Genomic DNA, 12083 nt, shown 5'->3' on the forward strand with positions numbered 1-12083 from the left:
GGATTGCCTGGGGGTGCCAGGGGGCCCACAGGTCCAGCTGGGCGGGTGGTGGATGGAGTGGGATCCAGGGAACAGTGGAGCCAGCAGGGAGTTAACGTCTGCAGTGCTTTGCCCGACAGGCTTAATGAGACACAGGTGGTCCCCTGGCTCCGGCTCCACCTCCCAGCCCCCTGATAGTGTAAGCTGATGCTGGTTGTCTGGGGTGGGGAGAGGGGGGTTCTGCAGCTACGGGAAGGGGGGCGGGGCTGGGGCGGCTGGCGAGGGCCCAGCACATAACTCTGGGCGGTTGCAGTCTAGGGCTGCAGACACCCAGCGACTCTGAGCAGAACTGACAGCATGAAGGTACGGGGCCCAGGGTGGGGGGACTCAATGGCATTGGAGGATTGAGCCCACTCCAGAGGCCCTTGGCCAGAGGGGACTATGAAGGCACAAGGAGTTCTCTTGAAACTCGTAAGCTGTGAGGGTATATAGCCTATCCCAGAGAGTGGGATTACTTGGGAGGAGAAAGAGGGGCCAAAGGGCAGGAGAGGGATTCAGGCAAGGGCAGCATGGGCACGCATGGTGGGGGCAAATGCAGAGAACAAGGGGTCTGTGGGGCTGGGAAGGGGCTGCGCTGACCATGTGCCCATTGCCAGGCCCTCCTGGCCCTGCCGCTGCTGCTGCTTCTCTCCACATCCCCGTGTGCCCCCCAGGTCTCCGGGATCCGCGGAGATGGTAAGCAGCCCCACATTCATAGATGTAGCCTGACCCACAGGTTGGGTGAGGAGAAGCTGGACTGTCAGAACAGACTGTCAGGGCCGAGCCCCAGCTCTGCAGGACTCAGGTTCCTCCTTCACAAAATGGGGCAGATGGATGACATGAGCATTGCTCATCCCCCTTGAAGAAATCTTCCGTAACTCCTTGTGACAAAGTCCCCCAGCCCCAGGGGCTGAGGCAAACCTTGGGGTGTTGAGGTGTCAATCATGCCTTAGTCCCACTCTCCTCACTGTCCCCATGTTCCCACCCCCAGCTCTGGAGAGGTCTTGCTTCCAGCAACCCCTGGACTGTGATGACATCTATGCCCAGGGCTACCGGTCAGATGGCGTGTACCTCATCTACCCCTCGGGCCCCAGCGTGCCTGTGCCCGTCTTCTGTGACATGACCACTGAGGGCGGGAAGTGGACGGTGAGTAGGAGGAGGGAACAGAAGTCAGAGCTGGTTCTAATCCCAGCCCTGTGACCCCGGGCTTCACCTCTGTGAACCTGTTTCTTCATCTTTAAAATGGGGATAATTGTACCCACGGCACAGCTTCTAAGCAGCCAACAACACTTAATTCTAAGTGCCTGAGGCAGGTTTTTTGTTTTTGTTTGTTTGAGATGGAGTCTCGCTCTGTCGCCCAGGCTTGAGTGCAGTGGCTCGATCTCAGCTCACTGCTGCCACCTCTTGCCTCCCGGGTTCAAACGATTCTCCTGCCTTAGCCTCCCAAGTAGCTGGGACTACAGGCATGCACCACCACACCCAGCTAATTTTTGTATTTTTAGTAGAGATGGGGTTTCACCATGTTGGCCAGACTGGCCTTGAACTCCTGACCTCAGGTGATCCACCTGCCTCGGCCTCCCAAAGTGCTGGGATGACGGGTGTGAACCATCGAGCCCGGCCGAGGTAGGTTAATGCATATAACCCTCACAATAATCCTGGGAAGCAGGTGACTCCCTGTCCTACCACAGTGCATTTAGTGAGAACTAAAGCCCAGACAGGTGAGGTAACTTGCCCAGGCCCCACAGCTAGGCACTCGAACTCCAGAACACTCTCCTGTTAGCCTTTCCTGCCTCTATACGAAACCAAGTATGAAGAGCCCAGGTGGGTGCTGGCAGCTGCTCCTCTGGGGCCTGGTGCCAATGTGGACCTTATTTTAGCAACCCCCTTCCCACTACCCACCCCCGCAACTCAGTCCTTTAACAAACTGGCCACAGCATCACAGGGTCCATGCTTGAGGTAGGCAGGGCAGGATCAGAACCCTACCCACTGGACCCTTGATGGTCCAGTCTCATCTTCTCTGCTCCAGGTTTTCCAGAAGAGATTCAATGGCTCAGTGAGTTTCTTCCGGGGCTGGAATGACTACAAGCTGGGCTTCGGCCGTGCCGACGGAGAGTACTGGCTGGGTAAGGCGGGGACCAGGTGGGCTGAGGGGCTGCCCCAGGGCCAGGTCCTTGTTAGCAGCTGCCCCTCCTCCCCAGGGCTGCAGAACATGCACCTCCTGACGCTGAAGCAGAAGTACGAGCTGCGAGTGGACTTGGAGGACTTTGAGAACAACACGGCCTATGCCAAGTACGCTGACTTCTCCATCTCCCCAAACGCAGTCAGCGCAGAGGAGGACGGCTACACCCTCTATGTGGCAGGCTTCGAGGACGGCGGGGCAGGTATACCCTCCCGTCAGCTTTAGGGCTGGCCCTGCCCAGTTAGCCCTAACTGCCTTCAGGCCCCTCCTTCAAACCCTCTGGAAGGGCCATAGCTGGCTCCAAACCAGCTCAAACCAGCTTGGGCCTCAGCCCTGGGGAGCCGGCATCCTGGCCCTGCTTCAGGCAACTCTGGCGGAACAGCTGTTTCTCTTCATTGCAGAAGCACATCTACCCAACATCTGGCTCAGGAAGGGTGCCCCTAACCCGCCAGGCTGCCACGTGATGTCTCTCACAGTCATCACTGTCATCCTCTCCTGGCCAGCTCAGGGCTCAGTTCCCTCCCTCAGCGGCCCCATCCCTTCTCCCCTCTTCCAGGTGACTCCCTGTCCTACCACAGTGGCCAGAAGTTCTCTACCTTTGACCGGGACCAGGACCTCTTTGTGCAGAATTGTGCAGCTCTCTCCTCAGGAGCCTTCTGGTTCCGCAGCTGCCACTTTGCCAACCTCAATGGCTTCTACCTAGGTGGCTCCCACCTGTCTTATGCCAATGGCATCAACTGGGCCCAGTGGAAAGGCTTCTACTACTCTCTCAAGCGCACCGAAATGAAAATCCGCCGGGCCTGAGGGGCTGGACCCCTCCCCTGTACACCCATGGTCTCCATGAGTGCTCCCTCTGCTGCCCCTGATGCATGCTTCTGCTGCTTCCCAAGCACCAACTCCTTACAGGGGACCTTGTGGCTCTCAGCCATGCCTCATCCCTGTCACACACCCAGGGCGTCCATTCCTAAGCCAGGTCCAGCTCCCCTGCACCTGAAGTTACGCTGCCAGCAGCTCCCCAGGCCTTTTCGAAGCGGCACATGGTTCTAGCCTGGACCTGGATGGGCTCCACGACACTGAGTTGCCTCCACCCTGTCCCAACAGCCGACAGCCAGGAGCCGCCCTCCCAGCTGCAGGACTTGGTGTTCCATCTTGCCCTTCTTCCTCACTGTGGACCCGTCTGGGCCACCAGTGTGCTAGGTGAGCGGTGCAGATTGAACAGGGCCCACAGTGCATTCCAGGCCACAGCCCAGCAGTCCTCTGGCTGCTCTTAAACCATGTCCCATCTTCAGCCTCCCTCCCACCAACTTACTCCCCTGTGGTGAGCACCGTGGACCCCCAGCCCACCTCACTATCATACTCAGCTTCCCCTGATGGCCCATCCCAGGCCCTGAAGCTCTATGCCAAGGCCACAGCTACGGCATACCACCCTGAAACAGTCACAGCCAAGGTAGGCATGCATATGCGGCCTTCCCCACACCCTCTGGGGGTTGAGGTTTAGCAACATGAGTAGGCAGAGGACAATCTCTGCAGGGCTGGGAGTTGGTAGGGACTGAAGGGCTCAATAAACCTTCAGAACCTGAATGAACTGGCTTCGTGCACACAAACATATTTGTTTAGCCCCAAAATGTAGGCACCTGGCTCCTCCTTGCTCCCCTACTGATGGTGTCTTACCCCAAACTCCAAAAATTACACCTGGAGTCAGGCGCAGAAGGGAACCTTGTATTTCACAGGCCTCATTTTGATGGCAAAAAGACAGTGTAATAACAACATAATAATAATAAAAATATAATACTGAAAAGGACTGTTCAGGGGGAGTCGGGATCTCCCGATCCTGTCATGGCTCGGTGGTGGCTCAGGTGGCTGCTTAAGGCTGAAAGGTGGGTCTGAGATGAACTTGCAGAATAATCCAAGCTGAGCCTCACCTGCTGGGTCCAGGGCTAAAGCCTCTGAGAATGCTCCCATGGATCCTGGAACTAGGTCTACTGTAACAGCAAGGCACAGGCTGTGGGCCTCAGGGGTCCTGGAGGTCAGGCAGGTCAGCCAGTAGCATTGGGGAGTCCATCTGGATCTCACGCTGCAGGGACTCAATATCGGCAGGGTTCATACCATGGCCTTCAAGCCAGTCAGCAAGCAGGGAGGCTGAGAGTGAGGCTGAATCTGCCTGGCTGCAGGGGAAGGGATGGGAGTGGCGCTATTAGCCTAGGCTGGAGCCTCACTCATCCCACAGGTGCAGGCCTCCTGCACCAGGAACCTCTCCCCACAGCCCCATTCTAGGAGCTCAGTCTAGCCACCTTACCCATCCTGTGGCCCATCAGCCAAGCCCATGTCGAAAGACTGGTTTAAAAATTCCTCCAGGTCAAAGCCAACGCCGTAGCCAGCCCCGCTGCCCTTTGGTGTGCCTGAGAACACAGGGGGCAGAGGGTCCTCCACCTGCAAGGAATGATAGGTTACAATGCAGGCAGACTGAGTCTGCAGGGCACCCTGTCCCAGTGCTGCTGACTATTCCGCCTGGATACCTAGGAGTGCTAACACCAGTCTCAGCAGTCAGTGCGTGCTGGCTAGGCCCATCTCCCGGCCAGGCACTTTCCAGGCCATATCTAACTTGTCTCCTAACAACATCTTCATTGGCATTATGCTCCTTCTGTGAGCCAAAAGACTTATTCAGGGATAAAGCCCCATCTGCTGCTCAGTTTTTGTGGAATAAGGACCACTTCCTGAACCCATTTTCCTTTGGCCCAGATCCAGGTGTCTCCATGGCCTGGGCCTCCCTCTCACCTGTGACTTAGATAGCTGCTGGGTCACGAGGTTGACATCAGGTGACTCTGACATGGAAGATTGAGGGGCTCCCCCCACATCTGGAGGTGGGAGGCCAGATGGGAAGTAAGGCAAAACTCCTGGGGTGCTGGAGCCAGGCAACCCAGGGGGCGGCACAAGTGACTGGGGAGCCAGGAGGCTGGTAGAAGTGGCAACCTGGAGTGATGCAGGGACAGGGATAGGTCTAGGAGGGCCAGTGGGGTGGGGTGCAGGGCCAGGGGGTGGGCAAGCAGGCTGAGGTACAGGGCCGGAGGTGGAGCCTGCAGGTTGTGGTTGGGGGCCAGTGGGCAGGGCTACCGGGCCAGGGGGAGGGCTGGTAGGCTGGGCTGGGGTTGGCGTTGGTGCTGGGGCAGGGGTTGGAACAGAGGTGGGGGCTGGGGCTGGGGCTGGGGGCCGGGCCATTCGAGTCCAGCGTTCCAACAGGCTTCGGTCATTGTCACTGAGTACTAGTCCAGCCAGGGGGTCAGTGGAGGGGCCCCCAGAGGCTCCAGCCCCCCGTTCCTTTCGCTCTCGCTCCTGCCGCCGTTTCTCCCGCTCCTTGGCTCGCTCTTGCCGCCGCCGCCGCTTCTCCTCCCGCTCCCGCTGGCGCTCCTGGGCTGTCACTGGCTTCCGAGGCTCAGGAGCCTCCAGGGGTGCGCTAGGGCCATCTGTTGGGGAGTTGGGCAAGGAAGAAGGTAAAAGCCTGAAGCCTTGTCCAAGTCCAAGTTTCCCCTCTGCCCACCCGACCTACCCACAAGGCACCTCTGAGCCGGCTCCGCAAAGACTTGAGCAGCGCAGCTTTGAGGGCAGCCTTAGTGTTGTCTGAGATGGCGCCCTCTTTCTTCGGTGGGGTAGGCTCATTGGCTGCTGCGGGTGGCTGCAGGGTCAGATCAATGGTGTCAGGTGCAGGGCCAGGGCACGCTGGCGGGGCTGGTGGGGGAGACTCCATGGCACAGTCCCCACTGGGAGCCCAGGGGCTAGGCATCTCAACATCTGGACAGCCAGGCTCACTAGCCACAGGCTGTAGAGAAGGCTGGAAGCGGATCTGTTGGCGGATGCCCTCACGCCTTGCATGGAAGTCCTCAATCTCGGCCACAATGGCCTCCTTAATGCGCTCCCGAGTGAGGGCTTCTCGGTCAAAGGCAAAGTCAAAGGGCGGGGCACAGTCAGGCTCATCATCAGGGTCATGGTACTTGGCCAGGAAGGGGTGGCGAAGGGCAGCAGCTGCTGAGATGCGGGCGCTGGGCTCAAAACGCAGCATGCGACCCAGCAGTGATAGGGCCTGGCGGTCGGCACCTGGGTACACTGTCTCCCAGGGCACAGGCTGGCGTGGGGGCAAGCTCTGGATATAGGCCCGTACCCTCTCAGCCCCCACAGCCTGAATCACGGCTGGTGATGGGGTACCCAGAACCATCATGATGAGCTGTAGCTGGTGTACGTAGTTTTTGCCTGGGAAGAGCTGGCGCCGGGCTAGCATCTCGCCAAAGATGCAGCCCACAGACCAGAGGTCAATAGCCTGTGTGTACTCATGCAAAGAGAGCATGAGCTCGGGGGCACGGTACCAGCGAGTGGCCACATACTCAGTCATGAAGTACTGATGTTCAGCGGGCGAGGTGCACAGGCCACGAGCCATACCAAAGTCACCAATCTTGAGCTCACAGTTCTCATTCACCAATAGGTTGGAGGGCTTGAGGTCACGGTGGATGACCTGAGCCGAGTGCATGTACTTCAGGCCCCGCAGCAGTTGGTACAGGAAGTACCGCACATGTTCCAGTGTGAGGGGCTGTGAGGAGTGGATGATCTGGTGCAGGTCGCTCTCCATCAGGTCCAGGACCACGTAGCTGGAAGGGGAAGGAAGGGAGAGAAGCATGGGTTGGCCTGACCACACTCCAGGGACAAGCCCCATCCTCACCACACCCTTCTGATTCCAGACAGGTAACAGCCTTACCCTGGGACCCCATAGGGGCTGACGGCATGGTATGGAGGAAGAGCATCACGTTTTAGATTCTCTACGACTTTTCCATGAACTTGGTTAAATCACTTTTGTCTCCAGACCTAGTTTCCCCATCAGATAAAAGATGGGGTTGGACTACACCAGGGCTGGCCAATAGATTTCCTTTTGGGGCTATCTCCATTGTTTGGTAGTGGCAGCTTGAAGAACTATGATGAAAACTGACCAGGCTTGTCCACTGTCTGTAGGAAAGTGTTCTGTGATTGATTAGTGAAGTCAGCTATGGGAATAGGAGGGTGTGGTCATCGTAGGAATGGCCTACATTTGCCATTCTATACACTAAGATTCTACAAAATTGAAAAATCATCTGTACTCTTCTTAAACGATAAGTTGTCCCTGGCAACACTCTAAAGGGGAATGGTCCTAGAACTGCGGGAATTTTCCCAGCCTGCTTCACATTAGGTTCAGCTGCCTTTCCAGAACTTCGGCAATATGGTTGCAGCCTTCAGAAAAGGTCCCAAGTGTGGCTCCCTCTCCCATCCCGCTTCTTACACAGATTTGAATTCGCCGTAGGGCACAGTGGGCCTCAGGATGTCCTTGATGGCGATGATGTTGTCATGCTTGAAGTGTTTGAGGATCTTCAGCTCCCTGAGGGTCCGCTTGGCATTGGTCACCACATCGAAAGCATTAGGGATCTTCTTGATGGCCACCTGCTGGCCTGAGGAGCAGGGAACAGGGACATACCAGAGGGTACCTTGGAGAAACTGCAGAGTCGAACCCAGCCTGTATCAACACCGCCCTTTTAGGATACAAATTAACAGCAGCTACCAAGTACTGGGTACATACCATGTGCCAAGCCCTGTGCTAAGCAGGTTACCTACATTATTAAACATTACCTCACAACTTCCCTAAGAGGCAGGTCCCAATAGGTCAACGTGGCTTAGTAACTTGTTGGAGGCTGGGCGGCTACCCAGTGGTGGAGTCCAGCCTCTGATGCCTACACCCTCTCCCTCTCAGACCTCACCCATCCCACCACCGGTTTCTTGTGCCAGTGTCTGGCTCCAGAACACATTTCTCTTTTAGACACAAAGGACTGGCTCTCCATTCTGGTCTAACTGGGGGCTGTCATTTTTCTAAGGAGGCAGTAAGTGGGCAGGATGGCAAAACCACGGGGCCAGGGTTTCGGAGAATCGAGCCTCCGCGGAGGCTGGCACACGGAGGGCCCTGGTCAGTGTGTGTTGATTGGAGCCACAACTCGCACCCCGCTTTCCTTCCCGGCTGTCTGGGACGGGCCGGCTTCCCACTCCCTGCAATGCCGCCACATCTCGGGGTCGACGGCTCAGGAAGCTCACCGGTGAGGCGGCGGCGAGCGGAGGACACCACTCCGTAGGCCCCGTTGCCTATAGTCTCGATGATCTCGTACTCGTCGCCCACGTCAAAGGTCACATCGAAGGAGCGGGCTTTAAGCAGTGCCAGGTTCTTGGCCGCTACAGAGGCAGCAGTGTGGGCGGGTTCGGCCTTCACGGGCCCAGGGGGCTCCGCAGAGCCGTCCTCGCCGTCTTCCTCCTTCAGGGGCTCGGCCATGGTGTCTGTGTGGAGACGCGGGTGAGGAGGGGCCCGCCTCCCGTGGGCCTCATTGTCCCCTCTGCGGGCTGGGGAGCAGGACCAGGGAACTTCCCAGTTCCCTAAGCCAACGGGGCCGGAAGCGCGCGCCTGGTTCGGGGCAGACCACGCTACCCCGGGGGTCGGAGGCCAGAGCCGGGGCCCCGCCAGGATCAGGGGAGGGGGAGGCGAAGGCGAGGCGCGGGCCAGGAAGAAAGGGAGGGGCGGGGCACCTGGGTTTCCTCGGGGCCGCACTCACCCCCGCGCCTCCTCAGGGCTTTCAGAGGTCCCGAGGCTCTCCGGCCTCCCGTCCCCAGCGCGGGGGTCTCCCAGGGTGGCTAGCTTACTTGTTCAAGGGCCGCGGCCACCACCTCAGCGTCGAGAGCTGCCCTGCCCGTCCCCCTCTGCCCCGCCTCCCAAGACCACGCTCCCTCTAGCTCCTGGCCAATCGCTGAGCTACTTCTGCGGAGGGTCCTGGCCCTTTTACCTGCTGCGTCCAATCCCAGCCCACCGGCCGAGGAAGCCACGCCTGGCGCGCGCCGCTGTCCAGCTCGCCGGCGGGAGCCGCCCAAAGGGTGCCGGGCACTTCGCAGGGTGTGCTCCCCGCCCGGCACTGCCTTCAGACGCATGCGCACTGGCAGCCGGGCGCCAAGTGAATGAAAGGAACGCCCCTGCACGTAACGCGCGCGTCCCCAGCGCTCGACCTCGTCCGGCCAATCACAGCTAGTCCCGTGAGCTCAGGGAACGGCCGATCTCTGTGGAATCCTGAGATGCCCGGGACTGGCACTGTTACCTTGGCTACTGGCTCCCGAAGTCACCCTCTTTGGGGTCCACCTTCCCTTATCAGTCCCCACCGCCCAGGGAATTGTGCCCACTATTTTCTCGGTTCCAGGAGCTCTGAGAATGTGTCATCCCCTGTAGAAGGGGCCCGTCACGGCCAACGACAGAGATCCCGGTCCTCCGGGATTCTAGAGCGTCTGATCGAAACGTCGGCTGACTTCCGGTGGCTGAACCTCTCCGCAGCTTCCGGCCAAGTTGGAAGGCACATCGGGGTTTCCTGGCTTCCAGGCGTGTTTCCTCTGTTCGTTTGTTGGCTCCATGATTTCTGTGCTGTGGGCTGCCTCGGAGTTAACCGAGACGGCCGCCCAGCCTCTGTCCCTCTGCGGAGCCGTGAGTCGGCGGAGTCCACGCTGGAACCCAGAACCCGACCCACCCCAGAATGCGATAGTTGATTCGTTCATTTATGTAGCAAATATGTATCGAGCACCACTCCTCTAAGGCTTAGTGCCGGGGGACGCGGGGGAAGGGGAAAAGGTGGACATGGCGGATAGTGTGAACTGAGACGAAAGGTTTTATAAAGAGCCTGAAGTGGGGCTGAAAAGAAGTGAGGAATCTTGGTTTCACTTCCTAGGCTGTTTCTAGAAAAAAGCAATACAAATATTCATACCCACCTCCTCTTTCGTGTACAAAATGTAGAATATTATACGCTTTTCCTGTTGATCATTCCATACTAATAACTGGAGGGGTCCCTCACTTTTAAACAACTTTTAACCACGTACCATAAAACCCTTTAATAGTGTACAATTCAGTGTTTTTTGCTGTATTCACAGTTGAGCAGCCATCATCACTACCTAATTTTAGGTAGAGTGGTTTATAAAACATCTTCATCGCCCTTACAAGAAACCTATGTAAACCAAAAAGTATCTGAGACAAGCCTAAAGTCAATTTAGAGAGTTTATTTTGCCAAAGTTAAGGACATGGTGGTGACATAGTCTCACGTGCCCGAGGTGGTCAGGGCACAGCTCGCTTTTATACATTTTAGGAAGACATAATACACAAATCAATACATGCAAGATTGACGTTGATTTTATGAGCTTATTGGCCATTTGTCTCCTTTGGGGAAATGTCTGTTCACAACTCGAAGGGGAGGGACTTCCAAGTCACAGGTAGATTTAAAGATATCATTAGAGTTATTATCTATAGAAAGGAATATCTGGGTTATAATATGGGGTTGTGGAGACCTAGGATTTTTTTTATTTTTTCTTTTTCTTTTTTTTTAAGAGGGATTCTCGCTTTGTCACCCAGGCTGGAGTGCAGTGTGGCCATCTTGGCTCACTGCAACCTCTGCCTCCTGGGTTCAAGCGATTCAACTGCCTCAGCCTCCCAAGTAGCTGGGATTACAGGCATGCGCCACCACACCCAGCTAATTTGGTAGAGACAGGGTTTCACCTTCTTGGCCAAGCTGGTCTCGAACTCCTGACCTCAGGTGATCCGCTGGCCTCGGCCTCCCAAAGTGCTGGGATTACAGGCATGAGCCACTGCACCCAACCAGGAGGCCTAGGTTTTATTATGCAGTTGAAGCCTCCAAGTAGCAGGCTGTGGAGAGAATAGACAGATGTTTCTTATGAGACTTAAGTTCTGTGTTGATGGTAATGTTGGAGGGTGTAAGCAGGTGTGTCCAACTCCCACCTCCCATCGTGGCCTGAACCAGTCTATAACGTTAAATTTTAGGGTGCGCTGGTCAAGGAAGGAGTCCATTTAGATAGTTGCAAAGGGCGTTCATATTTTATTTTTGGTTTACACCCATTAACGGTCACTCCTCATTCCTCTTTCACCTGAGCCCTTGCAACCACTGAACTACTTTCTGTCTCTATGGACTTGCCTATTGTGGACACTATACTAATGGAATCACACACTGTGTAGTCTTTTGTGTTTGGCTTATTTCACTTAGCATAAAGTCCATGTTGTCATATTAGCCATTATTTTTATGGCCAAATATATTCCATTGTTTGGATATACCATATTTTGTTTATTCATCAGTTATGAACGTTTGGATTGTTTCCACTTTTTGGCTATTATGAATAATGCTTCTGAGAACATTTGTGTACAAGTTTTTATGTGGACATATGTTTTCATTTCTCTTCAGAGTGGGATTGCTGGGTCATGCGGTAAACTATAAAGTTCTTGAGAAAGTGCCAAGCTGTTTTCTCCAGCAGCTGCACCATTTTACAAACTCACCAGCAGTATTTAAGAGTTCTGATTTCTCTACATCCTCATCAACACTTATTTTCTTTGTTCTTTTTTTTTTTTTTTCAGACTAAGTCTTGCTCTATGGAGTGCATTGGTGCAATCTCAGCTCACTACAACATCCACTCCCCAGGTTCAAGCAATTTTTCTGCCTCAGCTTCCCGAGTAGTTGGGATTACAAGTGCCTGCCACCACAGCCAGCTAATTTTTGTATTTTTAGTAGAGATAGGGTTTCACCATGTTGACCAGGCTGGTCTCAAACTCCTGACCTCAAGTGATCCTCCTGCCTCGGCCTCCCAAGTATGGCTACAATTTTCTTTTTATTGTAGCCATCCTACTGGGTGTGAAGTGACATGTCATGGTAGTTTTGATTTGCATTTCCCTAATGACTAAGGATGTTAACCATGTTTTCAGGGCTTATTGGCCATTTGTCTCCTTTGGGGAAATGTCTGTTCGATGTCTATTCATCCTTTGTCTTTTTTTTTTTTTTTTTTTTGGCAGAGTGTTGCTCTG

General features: G+C 55.5%; 2 protein-coding genes across 5 annotated transcripts; one reads left to right on the forward strand and one right to left on the reverse strand.

Annotated features, from left to right (window-relative positions):
* Window positions 1-249: 249 nt before the first annotated feature.
* MFAP4 (microfibril associated protein 4) lies at window positions 250-3995 on the forward strand. The gene is made up of 6 exons (XM_017514881.2): window positions 250-342; window positions 636-714; window positions 1010-1164; window positions 2045-2141; window positions 2217-2399; window positions 2754-3995. Exons 1-6 carry the CDS (start codon window positions 337-339, stop codon window positions 2999-3001), a joined length of 768 nt encoding a protein of 255 aa, XP_017370370.1. The 5' UTR covers window positions 250-336; the 3' UTR covers window positions 3002-3995.
* On the reverse strand, window positions 3896-9164 carry MAPK7 (mitogen-activated protein kinase 7). 4 transcript variants are annotated; one of them, XM_017514878.2, is made up of 7 exons: window positions 9031-9164; window positions 8294-8530; window positions 7494-7659; window positions 5753-6831; window positions 4973-5658; window positions 4494-4627; window positions 3896-4362 (listed from the first exon to the last, which is right to left on the reverse strand). In XM_017514878.2, exons 2-7 carry the CDS (start codon window positions 8523-8525, stop codon window positions 4209-4211), a joined length of 2451 nt encoding a protein of 816 aa, XP_017370367.1. In that variant the 5' UTR covers window positions 8526-8530; window positions 9031-9164; the 3' UTR covers window positions 3896-4208. The 4 variants fall into 4 exon arrangements, with proteins under 4 accessions (XP_017370367.1, XP_017370366.1, XP_037589513.1 ...); XM_017514877.2 differs by having other exon boundaries at window positions 8803-9144; XM_037733585.1 differs by lacking the exons at window positions 7494-7659; window positions 8294-8530; window positions 9031-9164 and adding an exon at window positions 8803-8976.
* Window positions 9165-12083: the final 2919 nt, after the last annotated feature.

Source organism: Cebus imitator, unplaced genomic scaffold, assembly GCF_001604975.1.
Source record: "Cebus imitator isolate Cc_AM_T3 unplaced genomic scaffold, Cebus_imitator-1.0 Scaffold538, whole genome shotgun sequence".
Classification (NCBI taxonomy): Eukaryota; Metazoa; Chordata; class Mammalia; order Primates; family Cebidae; genus Cebus; species Cebus imitator.

Coding starts and splice junctions, on each gene's coding strand:
- MFAP4 (XM_017514881.2), top strand. Junction 2,142..2,216: donor CGACGGAGAGTACTGGCTGG/GTAAGGCGGGGA, acceptor CCTCCTCCCCAG/GGCTGCAGAACATGCACCTC. Junction 2,400..2,753: donor CTTCGAGGACGGCGGGGCAG/GTATACCCTCCC, acceptor CCCCTCTTCCAG/GTGACTCCCTGTCCTACCAC.
- MAPK7 (XM_017514878.2), bottom strand. CDS start 8,525: ATGGCCGAGCCCCTGAAGGAGGAAGACGGCGAGGACGGCTCTGCGGAG. Junction 7,660..8,293: donor CGCTCGCCGCCGCCTCACCG/GTGAGCTTCCTG, acceptor CCTGCTCCTCAG/GCCAGCAGGTGGCCATCAAG. Junction 6,832..7,493: donor TACGGCGAATTCAAATCTGT/GTAAGAAGCGGG, acceptor TTCCCCTTCCAG/CTACGTGGTCCTGGACCTGA.